Source organism: Scyliorhinus torazame, chromosome 6 (genome assembly GCF_047496885.1).
Source record: "Scyliorhinus torazame isolate Kashiwa2021f chromosome 6, sScyTor2.1, whole genome shotgun sequence".
NCBI lineage: Eukaryota > Metazoa > Chordata > Chondrichthyes > Carcharhiniformes > Scyliorhinidae > Scyliorhinus > Scyliorhinus torazame.
The window spans coordinates 287,345,405-287,371,322 of NC_092712.1; the positions used below are offsets into that span (position 1 = coordinate 287,345,405).

General features: G+C 46.2%; 1 protein-coding gene across 7 annotated transcripts in view; it reads right to left on the reverse strand.

Annotated features, from left to right (window-relative positions):
- LOC140425483 (uncharacterized) overlaps window positions 1–25,918 on the reverse strand; it is a 169,922-nt gene that overhangs the window by 10,239 nt on the left and 133,765 nt on the right. For 3 of the 7 annotated variants that reach the window (XM_072509800.1, XM_072509797.1, XM_072509796.1), the window contains 3 exons: window positions 20,857–21,017; window positions 15,074–15,142; window positions 13,433–13,592 (listed from right to left, as the gene is read on the reverse strand). In XM_072509800.1, the coding sequence (XP_072365901.1) occupies window positions 13,433–13,592; window positions 15,074–15,093 (180 nt within the window). In that variant the 5' untranslated portion in view covers window positions 15,094–15,142; window positions 20,857–21,017. The remainder of the gene's footprint in view (window positions 1–13,432; window positions 13,593–15,073; window positions 15,143–20,856; window positions 21,018–25,918) is intronic. The other 4 variants (XM_072509801.1, XM_072509798.1, XM_072509795.1 and 1 more) reach the window with 2 other exon arrangements.

A 25,918-nucleotide genomic window follows, 5' to 3' on the forward strand; every position in this document is an offset into this window, starting at 1 on the left:
TGCTTGAGTGACCATCGGATTTCGCTCTCCTCCCTCAAACAATCACAACACAAAGAAACATACCTGGAGGTTTAAGAGGGTAGGCTGGAGTGCCAGTTTATTCAACCTATCAAATTCCCAATCTTTCAGTGGTACTCAGGAAAAGCAAGGGGTTCCTCCCTCACATGCCACATTTTGAGAATTCACAGCTAAACTTAAGCCTCTACCCAAATACAGTGACTGAAAGACTCTCATGCCACTTAAGAAACTAGATTGAAAACCAAAATGTATAGGATATCCAGTGGAGACAACAGCATAGTTATGATATCATTGGACTAAGTAATCCAGGTCCCAAGCTTAAGTTCTGAGGACACAGGTTCAAATCCCACACAGTAGCTGAAGCAATTTAAATTGAATTGATTAATAAATTTTTATAAAAATCTGGAATTGAAAGCTAGTCAGTAATGGCGACGATGAAACTATCATTGACCATCATTAAAACCCATCTGATTCAATAATGTCCTTTACGAAAGGAAATCTGCCATCCTTACTAGGTCTGGCCTCCATGACTTCAGACAAGTGTGCATTAAGTAAGATTGGTAAATGCAAATCATGTTTATTTAACTTGGTTGAGTTTTGAGAATGAGTAACAAAGAGGGTTGAAGAAAGGGATGGTGGTATAGAACAAAGAACAATACAGCACAGGAACAGGCCCTTCGGCCGGCCAAACCTATACCGGTCATGATACCAATCTTTGCAAAAACCCTCAGCACTTCCTTGTGCCGTATCCCTCTATACTCAACCTATCCATGTGTTTGTCAAGATGTCTTTTAAACGCCATTAATGTATCTGCTTCCACAACCCTCCCAGGCAACGCGTTCCAGGCACTGCCCGACTCTGGCGGGGAGGGAGCACTCCTTTCCCGGGGACACTGTTCAGATCCAGTCCCTTACTCTCTGGCGGGGAGGGAGCGCTACCACCCGCTGTATAAAAAACCTGCCTCACACATCTCCTCTAAACTTTGCCCCGCGGACCTTAAACATACTCCCCCTGAAGAATGACTCCTCCACCATGCCCATCCACTCTATCCATGCCCCTCATGATCTTGCAGACCTCTGTCAGGTCATCCCTCAACCTCCGTCTTTCTAATGAAAACAGTCCAAGTGTATTCAGCTCCCCACATAGATAAGAGCCTCCAGACCAGGCAACATCCTGGTAAACCTTCTTTGCACACTCTCCAAAGCCTCCACATCCTTCTGGTAGTGTGGCGACCAGAATTGTGCGCAATATTCTAAGTGCGCCGTACCAAGTTTCCATACAACTGTAGCATGATTTGCCATGTTTCTGGACTGGTATTCCATGCTCTGGGGGAAGATGTTCAACTGGCACCATAGTAGCTGATGGAATTTAAATTCAATTAATTAACAGATCTGGAATTAAAAACTAGTTTTAGTAATGGCGATTCTTGGATCATCATTAAAAAAAAATCTGCTGTCCTTGCCCCATCTGGCCTGTGTGTGACATCAGACCCACAAAATGTTGAGTCTTAACTTCCCTCTGAAACGGTCTAACAAGCTTTGAGTCGTACCAAACTTCTACGGAAAAGTCAAAAGGAATAAAACTGGATGGAGCGCCCAGGATTGACCTAGGCAGAGAAATGGCAATGGCATACTGTGCCCAGATTACCCTGCGTCCTCCTTACTAATATCTGTTGCTTAATCATGACCACCCTCAGCAACCCTAGCTATGTCCAATCCACAGGCAGGACAGAACCACCAACGGTGGCGGTACAGTGGTATATAGTCAGGCCAGAGTTGCCCTGGAGTCCTCAATATTCACTCCAGCCTGATGAAGTCGTCTGGCATTAGTTCAAACATGAACATGGAAATCTCTTGCTGATCACCACCTATCATCCTCCCTCAGCTGATTACTCCTCCATGTTGAACATAACTTTGAAGAAGTACTGGGGGAGGCAAGGTCACAGAATGTACTCTGGGTAGGAACTTCAATATTATCATCAAGAGTGGCTCGACAACACCATGACTAACCGAGCTAAGCTAGCCATGTCCTAAAGAACATTTCTGCCAGTCTGGGTCTGTAGCAGGTGGTAAAGGAACCAAAAAGAAGGAAAAACCTATGAGACCTTGTCCTCACCAACCTCTTGCAGTTGCATCCATCAATGAAAATATTGGTCAGAATGACCACCACATAGTTGTGGAGATGAAATCCTGCCTTCACACTGACAATGGAATACACAATGGCATAGTGGTAATGTCATTGGACTAATAATCCAGATGCCCAGGTTATTGCTCTTGGGGCTTGGGTTCAAATCACACCATGGTAGCTGGTGCAATTTAAATTCAATTAATTAAATCAGGAATTGAAAGCCAGTTTTGGTAATAACGCCCATGAAACTTCCATCGATTGTCATGTAAACCCTCTAGTTTACTAATGCCTTTTAGGAAAGGAAATCTGCCATCCTTTCTGGTCTGGCCTACATATAACTTCAGATCCACAGCAATGTGTCTGAGACGCTTAGCTGGCTTCGGAGCAGTGGGCAGCACGATGGGCAGCATGGTAGCACAGTGGTTAGCACAGTTACTCCACAGCTCCAGGGTCCCGGTGCTCTGGAGGATAAGGTTGTATTCATTTGGGTGGAAATCAGGAATAGTAAAGCGAAAAGTCACTGATAGGAGTAGTCTATATGCCACCAAATAGTAACATTATGGTGGGGCAGGCAATAAACAAAGAAATGACTGATGCATGTAGAAATGGTACAGCAGTTATCATGGGAGATTTTAATCTACATGTCGATTGGTTTAACCTGGTCAGTCAAAGCAGCCTTGAGGAGGAGTTCATAGAATGTATCCACGATAGTTTCCTAGAACAGTATGTAATGGAACCTACGAGGGAACAAGCGGTCCTAGATCTGGTCCTGTGTAACGAGACAGGATTGATTCAGGATCTCATAGTTAGGGATCCTCTCGGAAGGAGCGATCACAATATGGTGGAATTTAAAATACAGATGGAGGGTGAGAAGGTAAAATCAAACACTAGTGTTTTGTGCTTAAAAAAAGGAGATTACAATGGGATGAGAGAAGAGCTAGCTAAGGTAGACTGGGAGCAAAGACTTTATGGTGAAACAGTTGAGGAACAGTGGAGAACCTTCCAAGCGATTTTTCACAGTGCTAAGCAAAGGTTTATACCAACAAAAAGGAAGGATAATAGAAAGAAGGAAAATCGACCGTGGATATCCAATGAAATAAGGGAGAGTATCAAATTGAAGGAAAAAGCATACAAAGTGGCAAAGATTAGTGGGAGACTAGAGGACTGGGAAATCTTTAGGGGGCAACAGAAAGCTACTAAAAAAAGCTATAAAGAAGAGCAAGATAGATTACGAGAGTAAACTTGCTCAGAATATAAAAACAGATAGTAAAAGTTTCTACAAATATATAAAACGAAAAAGAGTGGCTAAGGTAAATATTGGTCCTGTAGAGGATGAGAAGGGAGATTTAATAATGGGAGATGAGGAAATGGCTGAGGAACTGAACAGGTTTTTTGGGTCGGTCTTCACAGTGGAAGACACAAATAACATGCCAGTGACCGATAGAAATTAGTCTATGACAGGTGAGGACCTTGAGATGATTGTTATCACTAAGGAGGTAGTGATGGGTAAGCTAATGGGGCTAAAGGTAGACAAGTCTCCTGGCTCTGTTGGAATGCATCCCAGAGTGCTAAAAGAGATGGCTAGGGAAATTGCAAATGCACTAGTGATAATTTACCAAAATTCACTAGACTCTGGGGTGGTCCCGGTGGATTGGAAATTAGCAAACGTGACACCACTGTTTAAAAAAGGAGGGAGGCAGAAAGCGGGTAATTATAGGCCAGTGAGCTTAACTTCGGTAGTAGGGAAGATGCTGGAATCTATCATCATGGGAGAAATAGCGAGGCATCTGGATGGAAATTGTCCCATTGGGCAGACGCAACATGGGTTCATAAAGGGCAGGTCGTGCCTAACGAATTTAGTGGAATTTTGTGAGGACATTACCAGTGCGGTAGATAACGGGGAGCCAATGGATGTGGTATATCTGGATTTCCAGAAAGCCTTTGACAAGGTGCCACACAAAAGGTTGCTGCATAAGATGAAGATGAAATGATGCATGTCATTAAGGGTAAAGTAGTAGCATGGATAGAGGATTGGTTAATTAATAGAAAGCCAAGAGTGGGGATTAATGGGTGTTTCTCTGGTTGGCAATCAGTAGCTAGTGGTGTCCTTCAGGGATCAGTGTTGTGCCCACAATTGTTCACAATTTACACAGATGATTTGGAGTTGGGGACCAAGGGCAATGTGTCCAGGTTTGCAGACGACACTAAGATGAGTGGTAAAGAAAAAAATGCAGAGGATACTGGAAGTCTGCAGAGGGATTTGGATAGGTTAAGTGAATGGGCTAGGGTCTGGCAGATGGAATACAATGTTGACAAATGTGAGGTTATCCATTTTGGTAGGAATAACAGCAAAAGGGATTATTCAAATAAAATATTAAATCATGCTGCTGTGCAGAGAGACCCGTGTGTGCTAGTGCAGGAGTCGCAAAAAGTTGGTTTACAGATGCAACAGATGATTAAGAAGGCAAATGGAATTTTGTCCTTCATTGCTAGAGGGATGGAGTTTAAGACTAGGAAGGTTATGCTGCAATTGCATAAGATGTTAGTGAGGCCACACCTGGAGCATTGTGTTCAGTTTTGGTCTCCTTACCTGAGAAAGGATGTACTGACGTGGGAGGGTGTGCAGAGGAGATTCACTAGGTTAATCCCAGAGCTGAAGGGATTGGATTACGAGGAGAGGTTGAGTAGACTGGGACTGTACATCTTTGGAATTTAGAAGGATGAGGGGGGATCTTATCGAAACATATAAAATTATGAAGGGAATAGATAGGGTAGATGCGGGCAGGTTGTTTCCAGTGGCGGGTGAAAGCAGAACTAGGGGGCATTGCCTCAAAATAAGGGGAAGTAGATTTAGGACTCAGTTTAGGAGGAACTTCTTCACTCAAAGGATTGTGAATCTATGGAATTCCTTGCCCAGTGAAGCAGTTGAGGCTCATTCATTAAATGTTTTTAAGATAAAGATAGATAGTTTTTTGAAGAATAAAGGGATTAAGGGTTATGGTGTTCGGACCGGAAAGTGGAGCTGAATCCACAAAAGATCAGCCATGATCTCACTGAATGGCGGAGCAGGCTCGAGGGGCCAGATAGCCTACTCCTGCTCCTAGTTCTTATGTCCCAGGTTTGATTCCTGACTTGGGTGACTGTCTGCGCGGAGTCTGCACATTGTCCCCGTGTCTGTGTGGTGCTCCGGTTTTCTCCCACAGTCAAAAATGTGCAGGTTAGGTTGATTGGCCATGTTAATTGCCCTTAGGTTAGGTGGGGTTGCTGGGTTATGGGATAGGGTGGAGGTGTGGGCTTAAGTAGGGTGCTCTTTCCAAGAGCCGGTGTAGACTCGATGGGCCGAAAGTACTGTAAATTCTATGATTTTATGAAATGGCTCAGTAACCCACTCAGTTCAAGGGCAATTAGGCTTGGTCAACGCCCTCATCCCATGAAAGAATTTTTAAAAAATATACTCCATTTCGTTGGCGTTGTGTGGCACTATCACGCTGCTAAATGGGACAGATCCAGATCCAGCAACTCCAACTGAGCATCTATGAGGCTGGTCATGTATTCAAACACAATTCTGTAACCACATGGTCTGACATGTCCCTCAGTCTACCATTACACCAAGGGATCAGCCTAGTTAAATGAAGAGGACAGAGATTTAAGATAATTGTCAAAGGGACCAGAGGAGACTTATTTTAAAACATTTATTTAAAACATTTTACATAATGAATTGGATAAACATTTGAAAAGGAAAACAGCAATATTAAGGGGAACCAGTGAGGAATTGGGACTAATTGCAAAGCTTTTTCAGTGCTGACGCAGGCATGGTATACCAAATGGCCTCCTGTGCTAACTGGTTCTGAGATAAGGCAGAGTGCTTTGAACTGGATACTTCCTCACCCTTAAAAGGTTTCCAGTAAATTGTGAGAAGCATGTTCCATCGCTCATTCACGAAGTGGTATAATTTCTAGACGCACCAATTGTCTTTAATTAACTTTTTATGTATAAATTTCTGAGCTGAAGGTGAGGAATGGTAAAGAATTGAGGGAATACATAATCTAAAGATGCATCAGAGATGCAGTGTTTGCACCAATAAATTGGAAACGGATGGAATCTATGGTCAGGAGATCACTGCAGAAACATGATACTGGATTAAGATTCTGTTAGGTAACATTATGAAGTAGAACTAAGAAAATCAACTAAGAAAATCAAAAACAGTATTTCATTCGGAACACATATTGGTGAGGTGACCACTAAAGCAAACCTAAAACCACAGTTAATTATTTCAACATTCATGTGACGATATGCATTACAATTCAATAATAGATTCTCAAAAGTATTTATGAAATACACTAATTAATGCAACAAATTTCACAAAAAGCTTACATAAAACTGATATATTTTTGTTATTCAACAAAGCTGGGCAAGTGGTTGAAGTATCAATGGGGGATCATTTTGCAGACAATGATGATAACTGAGGAATGGCCTGAGACCTATGTTCTAAACTGGGGGAGACCAATTTTAGCAAGATCAGACATGATTTGGCCAGAGTGGACTGGGAGCAGACACTTTTTTACGTTAATCATTGACAGAACAGTGGGACGCATTCAAAGAACAAACAAAAATACAGCACAGGAACAGGCCCTTTGGCCCTCCAAGCCCGTGCCGACCGTGCTGCCCGTCTAAACTAAAACCTTCTACACTTCCTGGGTCCGTATGCCTCTATTCCCATCCTATTCATGTATTTGTCAAGATGCCCCTTAAATGTCACTATCGTCCCTGTTTCCACCACCTCCTCCGGCAGCGAGTTCCAGGCACCCACTACCCTCTGTGTAAAAAACTTGCCTCGTACATCTACTCTAAACCTTGCCGCTCTTACCTTAAACCTATGTCCCCTAGTAATTGACCCCTCTACCCTGGGGAAAAGCCTCTGACTATCCACTCTGTCTATGCCCCTCATGATTTTGTAGACCTCTATCAAGTCGCCCCTCAACCTCCGTCGTTCCAGTGAGAACAAACCGAGTTTATTCAACAGCTCCTCATAGCTAATGTCCTCCATACCAGGCAACATCCTGGTAAATCTCTTCTGCACCCTCTCTAAAGCCTCCATATCCTTCTGGTAGTGTGGCGACCAGAATTGAACACTATACTCCAAGTGTGGCCTAACTAAGGTTCTATACAGCTGCAATATGACTTGCCAATTCTTATACTCAATGCCACGGCCAATGAAGGCAAGCATGCTGTATGCCTTCTTGACTACCTTCTCCACCTGTGTTGCCCCTTTCCGTGACCTGTGGACCTGTACACCTAGATCGCTCTGATTTTCAATACTCTTGAGGGTTCTACCATTCACTGTATATTCTCTACCTGCATTAGACCTTCCAAAATGCATTACCTCACATTTGTCCGGATTAAACTCCATCTGCCATCTCTCCGCCCAAGACTTCAAACAATCTAAATCCTGCTGTATCCTCTGACAGTCCTCATCGTTAGCCGCAATTCCACCAACCTTTGCATCGTCTGCAAACTTACTAATCAGACCAATTACATTTTCCTCCAAATCATTTATATATACTACAAAGAGCAAAGGTCCCAGCACTGATCCCTGCGGAACACCACTAGTCACAGCCCTCTAATTAGAAAAGCATCCTTCCATTGCTACTCTCTGCCTTCTATGACCTAGTCAGTTCTGTAACCACCTTGCCAGCTCACCTCTGATCCTGTGTGACTTCACCTTTTGTACCAGTCTACCATGAGGGACCTTGTCAAAGGCCTTACTGAAGTCCATATAGACAATATCCACTGCCTTAGCTGCATCAATCATCTTTGTGACCTCTTCGAAAAACTCTTATCAAGTTAGTGAGACACGACCAACCCGTCACAAAACCATGCTGCCTCTCACTAATACGTCCATTTGCTTCCAAATGGGAGTAGATCCTGTCTCGAAGAATTCTCTCCAGTAATTTCCCTACCACTGACGTAAGGCTCACCGGCCTGTAGTTCCCTGGATTATCCTTGCTACCCTTCTTAAACAAAGGAACAACATTGGCTATTCTCCAGTCCTCCGGGACATCACCTGAAGACAGTGAGGATCCAAAGATTTCTGTCAAGGCCTCAGCAATTTCCTCTCTAGCCTCCTTCAGTATTCTGGGTAGATACCATCCGGCCCTGGGGACTTATCTACCTTAATATTTTTCAAGACGCCCAGCACCTTTTTGGATCTCAATGTGACCCAGGCTATCTACACACCCTTCTCCAGACTGAACATCCACCAATTCCTTCTCTTTGGTGAATACTGATGCAAAGTATTCATTTAGTACCTCGCCCATTTCCTCTGGCTCCACACATAGATTCACTTGCCTATCCTTCAGTGGGCCAACCCTTTCCCTGGCTACCCTCTTGCTCTTTATGTATGCGTAAAAAGCCCTGGGATTTTCCTTAACCCTATTTGCCAATTACTTTTTGTGACCTCTTCTAGCCCTCCTGGCTCCTTGCTTACGTTCCTTCCTACTTTCCTTATATTCCACACAGGCTTCATCTGTTCCCAGCCTTCTAGCCCTGACAAATACCTCCTTTTTCTTTTTGACGAGGCCTACAATATCTCTCGTTATCCAAGGTTCCTGAAATTTGCCGTATTTATCCTTCTTCCGCACAGGAACATGCCGGTCCTGAATTCCTTTCAACTGACATTTGAAAGCCTCCCACATGTCAGATGCTGATTTACCCTCAAACATCCTCCCGCAATCTAGGTTCTTCAGTTCCTGCCTAATATTGTAATAATTAGCCTTCCCCCAATTTAGCATATTCACCCTAGGACCCTTTTATCCTTGTCCACCAGCACTTTAAAACTTACTGAATTGTGGTCACTGTTCCCGAAATGCTCCCCTACTGAAACTTCTACCACCTGGCCGGGCTCATTCCCCAATACCAGGTCCAGTACAGCCCCTTCCCAAGTTGGACTGTCTACATATTGTTTTAAGAAGCCCTCCTTACAAACTCTGCCCTGTCCAGGCCCCTATCACTAAGTGAGTCCCAGTCAATATTGGGGAAGTTGAAGTCTCCCATCACAACAACCCTGTTGTTTTTATTCGTTTCCAAAATCTGTTTACCTATCTGCTCCTCTATCTCCCGCTGGCTGTTGGGAGGCCTGTAGTAAATCCCCAACATTGTGACTGCAACCTTCTTATTCCTGATCTCTACCCATATAGCCTCGCTGCCTTCCGAGGTGTCCTCCCGTAGTACAGCTGTGATATTCTCCCTAACCAGTAGCGCAACTCCGCCACCCCTTTTACATCCCCCTCTATCCCGCCTGAAACATGTAAATCCTGGAACGTTTAGCTGCCAATCCTGTCCTTCCCTCAACCAGGTCTCTGTAATGGCAACAACATCATAGTTCCAAGTACGAATCCAAGCTCTAAGTTCATCTGCCTTACCCGTAATACTTCTTGCATTAAAACATATGCACTTCAGGCCACCATACCCGCTGTTTTCAGCAACATCTCCCTGTCTGCTCTTTCTCAGAGCCATACTGGCCCTATTCCCTAGTTCTCCCTCAATGCTTTCACCTTCTGACCTATTGCTCCGGTACCCACCCCCCTGCCATACTAGTTTAAACCATCCCGTGTGACACTAGCAAACCTCGCGGCCAAGATATTTATGCCTCTCCAGTTTAGATGCAACCCGTCCTTCTTTTATAGGTCACACCTGCCCCGGAAGAGCTCCCAGTGGTCCAGATAACGGAAACCCTCCCTCCTACACCAGCTGTTTAGCCACGTGTTTAGCTGCTCTATCTTCCTATTTCTAGCCTCACTGGCACGTGGCACAGGGAGTAATCCCGAGATTACAACCCTAGAGGTCCTGTCTTTTAACTTTCTGCCTAGCTCCCTGAACTCCTGCTGCAGGACCTCATGCCCCTTCCTGCCTATGTCGTTAGTACCAATATGTACAACGACCTCTGCCTGTTTGCCCTCCCCCTTCAGGATGCCCGTTACCCTTTCGGAGACATCCTGGACGCTGGCACCAGGGGGGCAACATACCATACTAGTTTAAACCATCCCATATGACACTAGCAAACCTCGCGGCCAGGATATTTATGCCTCTCCAGTTTAGATGCAACCCATCCTTCTTATATAGGTCACACCTGCCCCGGAAGAGCTCCCAGTGGTCTAGATAACGGAAACCCTCCCTTCTACACCAGCTGTTTAGCCACGTGTTTAGCTGCTCTATCTTCCTATTTCTAGCCTCACTGGCACGTGGCACAGGGAGTAATCCCGAGATTACAACCCTAGTGGTCCTGTCTTTTAACTTTCTGCCTAGCTCCCTGAACTCCTGCTGCAGGACCTCATGCCCCTTCCTGCCTATATCGTTAGTAGTAATATGTACAACAACCTCTGTTTGTTTGCCCTCTCCCTTCAGGATGCCCGCTACCCGTTCGGAGACATCCTGGACGCTGGCACCAGGGAGGCAACATACCATCCTGGAGTCTCTTTCACGTCCACAGAAGTGCCTATCTGTGCCCCTGACTATAGAGTCCCCTATGACTATTGCTCTTCTGTGCTTTGACCCCCCCTGCTGAACATTAGAGCCAGCCGTGGTACCACTGCTCTGGTTGCTGCTATTTTCACCTGATAGGCTATCCCCCCCGACAGTATCCAAAGGGGTATACCTTTCGAGAAGGAAACAGGGAGAGTACAGGGCCAACGTGCTCCAATCAAGAAAAAGGGTGGGACCAACAAATCCAGTGAACCCTGGATATCCAGGGATATACAGCATTAGATAAGGAGAAAAATGGGAGGCTTTTGGCAGATATCAAGAGCTCAAAACAGCAGACGCCCTAGAGACGTATAGAATGTGCAAAAAGGAATTTAGGAGAGCAAAATGGGGATATGAAAGGATACTGATAGGTAAAATAAAGGAAAATCTTGTTGTTTTGCAAGTACATTAAGGATAAAAGAATAATGAGGGAAAGAGTATGGCCCATTAAGGATCACAGTGGTAATGTGTGTGGGGATCAAGAGGACGCACGTGGGGTTCTAAATGAATACTTGGTGTCGGTGTTCACTGGTGAGATGGGACGGTGTGGGTGTAGAAATCAAGGAGAAGAACTGTGATAAAATTAAAGAGATTAACATAGACAGAGGGATGGCAGTTAGGTGGCACAGTGGTTAGCATTGCTGTCTCACGGCACCGAGGTCCCAGGTTCGATCCCAGCTCTGGGCCACTGTCCATGTGGAGTTTGCACATTCTCCCCGTGTTTCCGTGTGTTTCGTCCCCATGACCCAAAGATGCGCAGGGTAGGTGGATTGGCCATTCTAAATTACCCCTTAATTGGAAAAAATGAATTGGGTACTGTAAATTTTTTTTTTTTTTTTTAAACATAAGACAGCAAGGAGGTCGAGTCATCTGGCAGGCTTAAAAGTAGACAAATCTCCAGGGCCAGATAAAATATATGCCAGGCTGTTGAGTGAGGCAAAGGAGTTAATAGCAGGGGTGCTGGAAATAATTTTCAATTCCTCTTTGGCCACAGGAGAGGTGACAAAGGACTCAAGGATAACCAATGTGGTACCATTATTCAAGAACGGAGAAAAGGGTAAACCAGGAAACTACAGGCCATTCAGTCTAACCTCAGCGGTGGGGAAACTATTGGAAGCAATTCTGAGAGACAGAATGAATCTGCATTTGGAGAGGCAGGAAATAATCAAGAACAGTCAGCATGGTTTTATTAATGGGTGATCATGTCTGATCAACTTGATTGAATTTTTCGAAGCGGTGACCAGGTGTATAGATGAGGGAAATGCATTTGGAGTTTGGGGTAGTTTAATTGGACATCAACAGGGCTTTTAAGAAGGGCCCACATATGAGACTGGTAGCGAAGGGACCCAAGGTAATTTGGCAAATTGGATCCAGAATTGGATGAGTGATAGGAAGCAGGGGGTGATGGTTTTTCTGACTAGAAGCCAGTGTCCAGTGAGGTCCCGCAGGAATCAATGTTGGGGCTCTTGCTGTTTGGTGGTCATATAAATGATTTAGACATTAATGTAGGAAGACTGATCAGTAAGTTTCCAGATGATACGAAAATTGATACGTAAATAGTGAGGAGTATACAGGAGGATAAAGACGGGCTGGCCAGGTGGGCTGATCAGTGACAAATGAAATTCAATCTGGATAAGTGTGAGGTGATGCACTTGAGCGGGACAAATAAGGCAATAGAATACATGATAAATGGCAGGGCCCTGGGAAGCACCAAGGATCAGAGGGACCTTAGTGTGCATGTACACCGGTCTCTTTTGGTAGCAGAGCAGGTATCTACAGTGGTTAAGAAGGCATATGGTTTATTAGCCGAGGCATAGAGTTTAGGAGCAGGAAGGTTATGCTGGAACGTTAGTTAGGCCACAGCTCGAGTATGGTGTGCAGTTCTGGAATCTGCAATATAGAAGGGGTGTGATAGCACTGGCAAGGATGCAGAGGCGATTTACCAGGATGTTGCCTGGGCTGGAGAGCTATGAAGAGAGATTGGATAGACTGGGGTTGTTTTCCTTGGAGCAGAAGAGTCTGAGGGGGGGGGGGGGGGGGCATGATTGAGATGTATATAATTATGAGGGTCGGAGATAGAGTAGAGAGACTTTTCCCCTTGGTAGAGGGATCAATGACCTGGGGGCATAGATTTAAGGTAAGGGGCAGGAGATTTAGAGTGGGTGGGTGGAAAATCTTTTTCACCCAGAGGGTGGTGGGAGTCTGGAACTCGCTGCTTGAAAGGGCGATGGTGGCAGAGACCCTCATAACATCTAGTAAGTATTTAGATATGCTCTTGCAATACCAAGGCTTGCAAGGCTATGGGCAAAATGCTGGAAAATGGGATTAGAATAGTTAGATGATTGTTTTTGACCTGGCAGATGCAATGGACCAAAGAGCCTTTTCTGTAGACATTTATGACTCAATTTTAAAAGCTGAGGGAAGACTCATATGATCATTGACTTAAGACTGGTAGTATCAATTTCAATAGTATTACTAAAAATTAACCTTTTGTAACATCAGCACAGAATATAGAAGCCATTGATCCCACCAAAGCTGGAGGGTGATAAGGAACAAGGAAACAGCAAGACTGTACTGGCCTTTGTCAGCCCCCTTTCCTCTGCTTGCTCCCACCTTCATCATCCACTCTAATATTGTAGTTAAACTTAATTTCAATGCTTTTGCAGTTACATCCTTGCCTCAAAGCCAGACTGCAAGAATTTGCATTTAATTCATACTACATGCAACTCTTAGCTTCGCAAGGAAGCAGAGAACTATGGTCACTTACATTTTGCCGCTCACAGAGTTGATGTAGGTAGGCCCTGCCCCCGACAATCACTATCTGGGCATTCCGTGGATTGCTCAGATAAGCATCTAGTTGTCGCTGCCTTGAGCGATACCAGCAGATGTAGAAGAAGATTTTGACAATAATAAATATAATCACTATTCTGTTGGGAGTGAATGAACATTCATTAGGAAATGACATATTTCTTTTTGTCGTAAACATGCAACCTTTGGTAAAATAATTTGTTTAATCCTTTAAATTGTATAAAACTTCTTGAAACAAAAAAATACACTATTAAATGGACTGGCCTCTATTACATGCAGCATAAACTCGAGGAATATATTATCTATGGCTAACCTTATAAATGTAATGCCATATGCAATTTAAGCTGTTATTAAGTGGCAACACTCTCACCTCAAAGTCAAAAAGTTGTGGATTCAAATCCAACTCCAAGATTGAGCACAATAGCTGAGCTGGCATTTCTGTTCAGGATTGAAAGAGTTACACTCGGAGGGATCACCTTGCAGGAGAGATGCAAAGCCAAGGCCCTTTCAGGTGCACATAAAACATTCCACTATTTCACAAAAGTGAGGGACAGTTATTCCTGGTGCCCTGGCTGATACTAATCCCTCAGCTAACATCACAAAATGACATTATCTGGTTACTATGACATTGCCATTTGTGGGATCTTCTGGTGCCCAAATAGACCACCGCAGTTCCTAAATTACAACAGTAATTCAAAAGCACCTCATTGGCTGCAAAATAGTTTAGGACATCGGATGTGGTGAAAAGCTCCAAATAATTTATTTAATGGTTATTTATCAAAACAGTTTCCATATCCCTGCTGCAGAATTTGCAATATGAACAATTGGGAAGCAATTATAAGTTGCTACTAAAATGGATTCCCAAGGACCATGCTAAGGTGATGTTATCACAGAAATTGTAGGTATGTATCCAGCTACTTCAATTAATTTTGCATATGCTTAAGTTGCCCAAATGAAGCACAGTCACTTTTTCTTACCAAAATTAACTTCACATATTTTTCGAAGCAGAAAAAAAAACTTGTAGATGCCAAACTTCCTTGTATGAACAGCACAAAGATGTCCATAAATGGAAAGAAAGTAAAAAAGGGATTTCAAGCTGTCCAAGTTAAAATGGCACGGTCAAAGTTTCAGAGATATGTAGCATTACCATTGGAATCTTTACCAAAAACTATAATGTAAATCGGTGATCAAGCAGGAGTCTCAGTTAAGGAATAATTGATAGTTAACAGCAGCTTTGCAAGTTGGGAAATATTTATGAAAAATAAATTGGGAGTTTAAAAAAAACTATGCCAGGACTAACTAATGTGGAGGCAGTGAACTAAACCCCACATGTTCAAAAATCATGATCACAATTGCATTTTGCTACAACAGTGTTTTCATTTAGCTAATGTATTTCAGAGCCAACAGGCAAAATTTAAATAAAGTTTTTTTTGAAAAACATTTAGAAGTTTGCATCTCCACAAGATCTTTATTCAAAAATTAAACAAGAGTTTAGATTAAACCCCAAAATGGATTCACTGCAGAGAAGAGTGTGAAGTGGATGACATTGTTCATTGTAATTTCTTATGGTGCCATTGCCATACTTTAATGTAGTACTTACATGTACCAATAAAGTTCCATTATCTATCATAAGAGATGACTTCTCATTACCACAGACCGAGTCCAGATGCTAGAAAATCATGAGAACAGAGAGTGGTTCAGAATATAATCCCTAAACATTAACAATCAAAAACAGTTGTAATAATAGTACCTATTTACAGGTTTTAAGATGTCTTGTAGAACTTGTGCATGATCTCGGTGATATTTTACATTTAAGATTAACACTTAGTCTTTACATGCTACAACATAAGATCTTGCAGGTACCTTGACTGCCTTAACAATCAATAGTGACCATTTGGTTGCAAGGAACTCGGACTTAGCATCCCTGGACTAGGGGTGCGCGCATGTAGGAGGAGGCATGAGGGAAATTGACTACATGTTCAGGTCTTGACTGCAATTTGTTTGAGTGTGGATAAAAAGTGTTACTGTGTGGATTTTAGATAAGAACAGGGCCATGGTCAAACAATCGATCAGCAATCATTATTTGAGTCACACATAAAGAATGGCTTTTTGGGCAATATACCAAAGGTCAGGCCTGCATCCATATTTAGACCAAGGCTGTAATGAGGTCTTGAGCCAAGTGGCCCTGGTGGGACCCAAACTGAGCAACAATGAGCAGGTATTAAAACAGAAAATGCTGGAAAAACTGAGGGGTCTAGCAGGATCTGTGGAGAGAAAAACAGAAATAATGTTTCAAGTCCATATGACCTCCTCAGAGCAGTGAGTGCCACTTGCCAGTATTATCAATCATCCCATCCACCATCTCCTGAATCCCCAAATCCTGTCCACTATCTACAATACACAAGTCGGGTGTGTGATAGAATAATCTTCACTTGCCCGGAGAAGCCTGGAGAAATACAATTCCAGCAACACAAGTAGCTCAACACCATCCAGGAAAAAGCAGCCTGCTTGATTGGCGTCCCATCCACCACCTTAAACATTCACTTCTTCCAACAGAACACATAGTAGCAGCACTGCATACCATCTACATGATGCTTTGCAGGAACTCAAAGTATCCTTTGACAGCCCTTTCAAACACTCTGCCACCTAGAAGAATAAGGGTAGAATACCACCACGTGTAAGTTTGCCTCCAAAGGGGGCGGCATGAGGCGCAGTGGTTAGCACTGGGACTGCGGCGCTGAGGACCCGGGTTCGAATCCCGGCCCTGGTCACTGTCCATGTAAAGTTTGCACATTCTCCCCATGTCTGCATGGGTTTCACCCTGTCATGAAGTGTCGAGGGCATTCAGCCTCTGATCTCCGGGTAAGCGTTCTCCAAGGCAGCACGGTAGCCTTGTGGATAGCACAATTGCTTCACAGCTCCAGGGTCCCAGGTTCTATTCCAGCTTGGGTCACTGTCTGTGCGGAGTCTGCACATCCTCCCCGTGTGTGCGTGGGTTTCCTCCGGGTGCTCCGGTTTCCTCCCACAGTCCAAAGATGTGCAGGTTAGGTGGATTGGCCATGATAAATTGCCCTTCGTGTCCAAAATTGCCCTTAGTGTTGGGTGGGGTTACTGGGTTATGGGGATAGGGTGGCGGTGTTGACCTTGGGTAGGGTGCTCTTTCCAAGAGCCGGTGCAGACTCGATGGGCCGAATGGCCTCCTTCTGCACTGTAAATTCTATGAAGGCGGCCTTCAGGACGCGCAACAACGCAGAATCGCCTAGCAGAAGCTTATAGCCAAGTTCCGCACACATGAGTGCGGCCTCAACCGGGACCTGGGATTCATGTCGCATTACATTCATCCCCCACCATCTGGCCTGCGAAATCCTACCAACTGTCCTGGCTTGACACAATTCACACCTCTTTAACCTGGGGTTACCCCCATCTCTGGATCTGTAAAGATTTAATCACCTGCTAATGCTCGCATTCCAAACATTGTCTGGCATCTTTGAATCTGTCTATATATATGTTTCTGGAATATACCTCTTCATTCACCCGAACGGCATCTCCACATTATAGATTTAGTCTTTGTGGTGGGTGCCGAATTCTAGTTGATCGCCGCAGAGGCAGATTAGGAGCCGCCTGTGCTTGGAGAGGCGGAATCGCTGGCATCGCGGTGGGTGTGTAGATCGGTGGCCTCGTGGTAGGGTACGTCCGGAGGAGGCATCGTAGGCGGCGGGGCACGCCAGGTAGCGGGCGTGGAACTCTTCGCAGTGTCCGTCTGTTGCGCCGTAGCAGGGAGCCATCAGCCATGCGGACAAGGAATGATCTTGGGGCCACTTGTTTGAGCACAACAGCTGTGGCTGACCAGCCGCCCTCAGGCAACTGTACGCGAACATGATCAGTTGGGGCCAGCTCGGACAGATCCGTGGTATGGGCATCGTACGTGACTTTCTGTTGGGCCCGTGACTGCTGCACTTTCTGTAGGACCGTGAAGTGGTCAAGGTCGGGAACGTGGATGGCTGGAACTGTGGTCCTCAGAGTGCGATCCATGAACATCTGGGCTGGAGACAATCCAGTGGACAGGGTCGCCCTGTATGCCAGCATCGCCAGGTTAAAACCGGAGCTTGAATCTGCAGCTTTGCACAGCAGCCGCTTTACAATGTGGACCCCTTTTTTGGCCTTCCCGTTTGACTGCGGGTAGTGGGGACTGGAGGTAACGTGACGGAAGTTGTAGGACTGTGCTAAGTCAGACCATTCCTGGCTGTAAAAGCAAGGACCGTTGTAGCGCATTACCTTGAGCGGTATCCCATGCCTGGTGAACGTTTCTTTGCAGGCTTTGATTACCGCCTTCGACATGAGGTCGGACAGTTTCACTACTTCTGGGTAATTGGAGAAGCAGTCGACCAGGAGTACGTAGTCACGCCCCTTGGTGTGGAAAAGGTCTACACATACTTTGGACCACGGAGAGGTCACGATCTCGTGCTGGGCTGCAACGTTTCTTTGGGTTGAGCTGGCTGAAACTTCTGACAGGTAGGGCTGTTGAGGACTGTGTCGGCAATGTCCTGGCTGATGCCCGGCCAAAGACCGCCTCCCGAGCTCTGCGTCGGCATTTCTCGACCACAAGGTGACCCTCGTGGAGTTGGCCCAGCACCATAGCATGCATACTCTGAGGAATTACGATTCTATCGAGTTTCAGAAGGATTCCCTCCACCACCGTCAGGTCGTCTTTTACGTTATAGAACTGGGGACATTGCCCCTTCTGCCAGCCATTGCGGAGGTGCTGCATCACGCGCTGCAGCAGAGGATCCTTGGCTGTCTCCTCACTAATTTGGACCACCTGTTCGTCTAAGGCCGGAAGGTTCGAGGCGCCCAACTGCACTTGGGCTTCTATATGGCAGATGAAGTCACTTTGTTCATGCGGTGTGGTAATGGACCTGGACAGGGCATCTGCAACGATCAGCTCTTTACCTGGCGTGTAGACCAGTTCGAAGTCATAGCGGCGTAGCTTTAGAAGAATATGCTGTAACCGAGGTGTCATGTTGTTTAAATCCTTCGGGATTATGTGGACTAGAAGCCTGTTGTCCGTCTCTATCGTGAATTTCGGCAGGCTATAGATATAGTCGTGGAACTTGACTATCCCTGTTAGGAGGCCCAGACACTCCTTCTCAATCTGAGCGTACCGTTGCTCAGGGGCGTCATGGCCCTGGAGGCATACGCCACTGGAGGCCGGGACGCGGAATCATCCCGCTGAAGGAGCACCGCCCAATGCCGTCCTGGCTTGCATCAATTGATATCTTGGTTTCCTTGGTTGGGTCGAAGAACGCTAGGACCGGGGCTGTCGTGAGTTTTGCTTTCAGCTGGCGGCATTCCTCTTCATGCGTGGGCAGCCAGTGGAATTCCGTTGACTTTTTGACGAGATGGCAGTGGGCCGTGGTGTGGGATGCCATATTGGGAATGAATTTCCCGAGGAAGTTGACCATTCCGAGAAAGCGGAGGACCGCCTTCTTGTCCTCCGGGGTCTTCATGGCGTTGATCGCCGAGACCTTGTCGGCATCTGGCCGTACGCCCTGCTGCAAGATGTGATCACCTAGGAATTTGATCTCCGATTGACCAAATGAGCACTTGGCCCTGTTGAGCTGAAGACCATGTTCATGGATTCTTTGGAATACCAGCTTGAGGCAAGCGATGTGTTCCTGGGGCGTTGTGGACCAGATAATGACATCGTCAACGTACACTCGCACCCCCTCGATTTCCTCCATCATCTGTTCCATGATGCGATGAAATACTTCGGAGGCAGATATGATACCACAAAGGCATCCGGTTGTAGCAGTAGCGACCGAACGGTGTGTTGAACGTGCACAACTTGCGACTGGACGCGTCCAGCTGTATTTGCCAAAAACTCTTGGAGGCATCGAGCTTAGTTAAGAATTTGGCATGTGCCATCTCACTGGTTAACTCTTCTCGTTTTGGTATCAGGTAATGCTTCCTCATGATGTTGCTGTTTAGATCCTTAGGGTCAATGCAAATGCGAAGCTCCCCTGACGGCTTCTTGACGCAGACCATGGAGCTGACCCAGTCTGTGGGTTCTGTAACCTTTGATATGATGCCCTGGTCTTGGAGGTCCATGAATTACAGGGGAGGCGTTCGGCTTGAGCAGGATTTTGTATCGGTATGGGAGCGTACCCATTCCGTCGAACACGCTGTGGTACTGCGTGATGATGTCATCTATGTCGGCTTGCAAGTTTCCATCGGGCGAGGCCGTCGCTGGTGATGATGACATGGTGTAGACTCGCTGAACCAGGTTCAGGAGTTTGCAGGCACGAGCACCGAGCAGAGATGCTCTGTCAGGCCCGACAATTTCAAACCGCAGCGTCGTCTTGATCGCCTTATTGGATACCCCCAGTTGACACGAGCCACTGGCAGCTATGGCGTTGCCACTGTAGTCAAGGAGCTGGCAGGCCGGTGGAAGAATGCTTGGTTTGGCGCAGATGGTGTCGAGGTTGGATTTTGAGATGAGGTTCGCCGATGCGCCGATGTCCAGTTTGAACCGGATGCGGGCCTTGTTCATTGTGAGGACAGCAGACCATTCGTCGTCAGGATCCACACTGAGGATCGAGAGGCGTTGCGTAGTTGTGGTGGAAGGCAGCGCATGTGTAGTTATGATGCCCACCCAGTATGGGGACTTGAGGCACTCAGCGTCAGGGTCCGTTGGGCTGTCGGGATCATACTCTGGCTTGCCTTGTTGTATTGAGCGGACATTTCTGCGCCTCAGCTGGGATCGCTGGCTGCTGAGCGGTGGAGCAGTTCTGCAAAGGGCTGCTAGTGGCCAAGCTTGATACACTGTAGACACCGGCGTCCTTTTGCCAGACATTGCCACTTTAAGTGGGCGGAGCCACAATTCGGACACATCATGACGCCTACGTCAGCGCGTTCCGTGTGCCATCGCGCATGCGCAGTGCGGTCGGTCGACGTATGCACCTGCGCAGTCGGATTGTCGGGCTCGTCATCCACTCGGTCGTGGCGCGTATGTGCAGGGACCCGGGAAAAGCCTGCGAAACGGCCACTCTCCTCGATGCTCAGGCCCTGCATTTGTGCAATGACCTGCACCCGTTCCGCCTCGTGGGAGGCCAGCTTCGCAGTTTCTGCCGCCCTGATGTGGGAGTAACGATTCTTAGCATGCTCATGGACAACGCACGTCTCGATAGCGACAGAGAGTGCCAACTGTTTGACTGTCAGGAGCTGCTGCCGAAGGGAGTCGGAGTGGACCCCGAAAACGAGCTGATCCTAGATCATGGAATCAGCCGTCGAGTCATAGTTACATGACTGCGCTAGGATGCGGAGATGGGCGATGAAGGACTGAAAAGGTTCACCTTACCCTGAAGCCTCTGCTGGAAAACGTACCGTTCAAAGCTCTCATTCACCTCAATGTCGCAGTGGCTGTCGAACTTCAGCAGGACTGTTTTGAATTTTGTTTTGTCTTCGCCGTCAGCGAACGTGAGGGAGTTGTAGATGTAGATGGCGTGGTCCCCCGCGGTGGAGAGAAATAGCGATCTTCCTGACATCTTTTTTTAAAAAAATATATTTTATTGAACATTTTTCGATCACAATTTTTCTCCCCTTACACATCAAACATAACAAAAAAGAAAATTTAACAGTGAACAAATGACTAATCAACATGGTAAACTAATCATTTAACATAAACTAAAACTTTCCACCCCCCCCCCCTCCCCCCGGGTTGCTGCTGCTGGTCATCTGTCTTCCCTCTAACGTTCCCCTAAGTATTCGAGGAATGGCTGCCACCGCCTGGTGAACCCTTGAGCCGATCCTCTCAGTGCAAACTTCATCTGCTCCAGTTTAATGAACCCCGGCATATCGTTTACCCAGGCCTCCAGTCCGGGGGGGTTTCGCTTCCTTCCACATGAGTAAAATCCTATGCCGGGCTACTAGGGACGCAAAGGCCACAACGTCGGCCTCTTTCGCCTCCTGCACTCCCGGCTCCTCCGCAACTCCAAATAAAGCTAGCCCCCAGCCTGGTTTAACCCGGGCCTTCACCACCTTCGAAATCACTCCCGTCACTCCCTTCCAATACCCCTCCAGTGCCGGGCACGACCAAAACATACGTGCGTGGTTTGCCGGGCTTCCGCCGCACCTCCCACACTTGTCCTCCACTCCAAAGAACCTGCTCAATCTTTCTCCCGTTATGTGTGCTCTATGTAGCACCTTGAACTGAATCAGGCTAAGCCTGGCGCACGAGGAAGAGGAATTTACCCTGCTTAGGGCATCAGCCCACATACCCTCCTCTATCTCCTCCCCTAGCTCTTCTTCCCACTTTCCTTTTAATTCGCCCACCAGCTCCTCCCCTCTTCCCTCATTTCTCGGTATATCTCTGACACCTTGCCCTCCCCGACCCACACCCCCGAAAGCACTCTGTCCTGAATCCCCCGTGCCGGGAGCAGCGGAAATTCCCTCACCTGTTGTCTTGTGAACGCCCTCACCTGCATATATCTAAGGAGGTTCCCCCGGGGCAACTTATACTTTTCCTCCAATGCTCTCAAACTCGCAAACGTCCCATCTATAAATAAATCTCCCACCCTCCTAATTCCCAACTGGTGCCAGCTCTGAAATCTTCCATCCATCTTTCCTGGGGCAAACCTGTGGTTGTTCCTGATTGGGGGCCCCACCAGGGCTCCCCGCGCACTTCTCTGTCACCTCCATTGTCCCCAAATATTCAATGTTGCCGCCACCACTGGGTTCGTGGTAAACCTTTTTGGTGAGAGCGGTAGCGGCGCCGTCACCAGCGCCTCTAGGCTCGTCCCTTTACAGGACTTTCGCTCCAGTCTTTTCCACGCCGCTCCCTCTCCCTCCATCATCCATTTACGAATCATCGCCAAATTGGCGGCCCAATAGTAGTTGCCCAAATTCGGTAGCGCCAATCCTCCTCCGTCTCTGCTACGTTGTAGGAGCCCCCTCCTTACCCTCGGGACTTTCCCTGCCCACACGAAGCTCGTGATGCTCCTGTCTATTTTTAAAAAAAAAGGTCTTAGTGATTAGTATAGGGAGACATTGAAATACAAATAAGAACCTCGGGAGGACCATCATCTTAATTGCCTGCACTCTGCCCGCCAACGACAGAGGCTGCATGTCCCACCTCTTGAAGTCCTCCTCCATTTGTTCTACCAATCGTGTCAGATTAAGTCTGTGTAAGGTTCCCCAGCTCCTAGCGATCTGAATCCCCAGGTATCGGAAGTTTCTTTCCACTTTCCTTAGAGGCAGGCCTTCTATCTCTCTACTCTGGTCCCCAGGGTGTATCACAAATAGTTCACTCTTCCCCATGTTAAGCCTATATCCCGAGAAATCTCCGAACTCCCTCAATATCTGCATGACCTCTGTCATCCCCCCCACTGGGTCCGTCACATACAACAGTAGGTCATCCGCGTATAGCGACACTCTGTGTTCTTCTCCCCCTCTAATCACCCCTCTCCATTTCCTGGAGCCTCTCAACGCCATGGCCAGAGGTTCAATTGCCAACGTGAACAACAATGGAGATAGCGGGCATCCCTGTCTTGTTCCCCTATATAGTCGGAAATACTCCGATCTTTGCCGACCCGTGACTACACTTGCCGTTGGGGCCCCATAAAGGAGTTTGACCCAGCTAATAAACCCGTTCCCAAACCCAAACCTCCTTAACACCTCCCATAAGTGCTTCCACTCCACCCTATCAAATACCTTCTCTGCATCCATTGCCACCACTATCTCTGCCTCCCCCTCCACTGGGGGCATCATTATCACCCCTAATAGTCGTCGCACGTTGACATTCAGTTGTCTCCCTTTTACGAACCCTGTCTGGTCTTCATGCACCACCCCCGGGACACAGTCCTCTATCCTCGATGCCAGTACCTTTGCCAGCAATTTGGCGTCCACATTCAATAATGAAATAGGTCTATAGGACCCGCACTGCAACGGATCTTTATCCCGCTTCAGAATTAGCGATATCGCCGCCTCCGACATTGTCAGGGGTAAAGTCCCTCCTTCCCTGGCCTCATTGAACATCCTCACCAACAGCGGGGCCAACAAGTCCACGTATTTTCTATAAAATTCCACCGGGAACCCGTCTGGTCCCGGAGCCTTCCCTGCTTGCATATTCCCCAGCCCCTTAATAACCTCGTCCACCCCAATCGGTGCCCCCAGGCCTTCCACCTCCTGCTCCTCCACCCTCGGGAACCTCAATTGATCCAGGAACTGCCGCATCCCCTCCTCTCCCTCCGGGGGTTGGGACCTATACAGTCCTTCATAAAAGGTCTTGAACACCTAGTTTATCTTCCCTGCTCTCCGCACCGTAGCTCCCTTGATCTTCCTGACATCTGATGATGCTTTGAGGTCGGTGGCCTCGATGTACCAGAGGAACCTTTGCTTGAAGAGCTTCCAATTTGCGCTGAGGTTGCCAGAGATGCGGAGCTGCGGAGGAGGCTGGATGTTTTCCAGGTCACTGGATGGCTGCTTGCTGGTCAATGCTGATTCACTCAAGGTAGGTCCGTCAATTCTCAGTATCAATCCGTGGTACCATGATGTGTTAGGCAGGTTGGTTTTGTGTGGACTGCACTTGATGGAGCACAGCATAACAGACCTCTAACACTGTAGAAGATCCAACACGGTTTTATTGAACGATAGAACTAACATACATATTTAACTGTGGGTCGACACTATTCTGAACTGACTGGAGACCTTGTACTAGCCTGACCAGACTTACTAGCTACCGCATGGTGTTTGCACTGTGCTAACTCGTGGACTCTGACTGTCTCAGTGGCTGGGTCCAGAGAGAGCGGGAAACCTAGTGCCCTCTGGCTTTATAGTGGTGGGGTCCTATCTGGTGTTTGGCTGCACTGTGCTGTGTGCTTGCTGGTCATCCTGTGTGTCAATCACTGCCTGTCTGCACTTCATTATATACATGCGTGGATATTACGACAGGGACAAAATGGTCAGGGTTGCTGCCAATCTCTGTTTACTGACCCTTGCAATGGGAACAAATTTGGGTTTAGCTGCATTGCTCCCTCAGGATGAAAGAACTATACCTCAGCAAGGAGTCAATAACTTCAGAAGAGGAGTTTGGGAGGCAGGGGAGAAAGTTGGCAGAAAAAAAAAGAAAAACCTCTCAAAATATGCTGATTTAATTTTTATGCCTAATGGATTCTGGATTTGGAATGCCAGGCTGTCTACAGGAATGAAATCAAAGGACCTTGAGAGCATTGTTACAGTTTTCAATGTTACTGATGCTGAACAATGCAAAAATAAAATAAAAAGAGGAAGAGGTCACAGTGGGAGTGCTCTTGAAAGAAATTGCTAAGTTTGCACAAAAATAAGTTTCAATCTTAGTTGGCTGAGAGCAATCAAGAATTAAAATGTTTTTACAAATTTGTCACTGGGGCATGCTCTATCAGGAGCTCAACAAATAAAACACCACCATTCCACAATTCTGCTCAGTTTACTTTTTTTGCCACAGATAATTACTGCACTTCAAAATTGTACAAACCTAATTAATATCATATTCTTTGCATTAACTCAAGAACTGTGAAGCCATTTGAACAGCGACCGGGCAGAAACAAAAGTGTTCAGATCATCAAAGTCCTTATAAATACACGAAATGTACGATAGGCAAAATGCAGCTTGTAGTAGTAATACTGATGACCCAACCAAACATATTCTCCATACATTTTGTACTTGCATTAAGTTTGGACCTATTCTCATATTGTCCACAATATCTAAATGGTTAACTTTTATAGTGAACAACTATAAGGTTTGCTTTGATGCCTGCGTATACCTGTTTACAGCAAGCATAAGGATAACATGAAAGCCAGCAGTTGATGTGCAACAGAAATTAATCTAACAATAGTAGAATCAGAAGGGCAATTCAGGATGGGCAATAAATTGCTGGCCTAACCAGCAATGCCCACATTCCGTAAATCAATTTTTAAAAAAATCAAATGATTGGTTGACACCTTTGTAAAAATCAAAAGTGATTAAGTCTGAGCTAGAAGATGCCAGACCGAAATCTAAAGTTATGACGCAAACCACAGACATTTAAAACGTCAAATCTGTACACCACAATTTTTATACAATGGTGGGAAATCAAATCTTGTGGGGCAACTGCAACTGTGCTTGCAACAAAATAAAAACTTCACCAAAGGACATCCTAAAACTGAGTGTGTTGACAGCCTCATTGCGAAGATGTAATACAAAATTTATTACAACAATTGGCCTCCTCTCAAACACCCATGATGCATTTGTTATTCAAGTCAGAGCAACGAGAGGCATTAATGTCAAGACCGCAGATCACCTTTCCCCATTAATGTTTAGTTCCCTTATAACACACCGGAAATGATGATCCTGCATTTGACTTTAAAACAATGGCCTACAATGTTGTTCTAAATTGTAGTTTAGTTTTAGGAATCTACGACTGAATGGACAG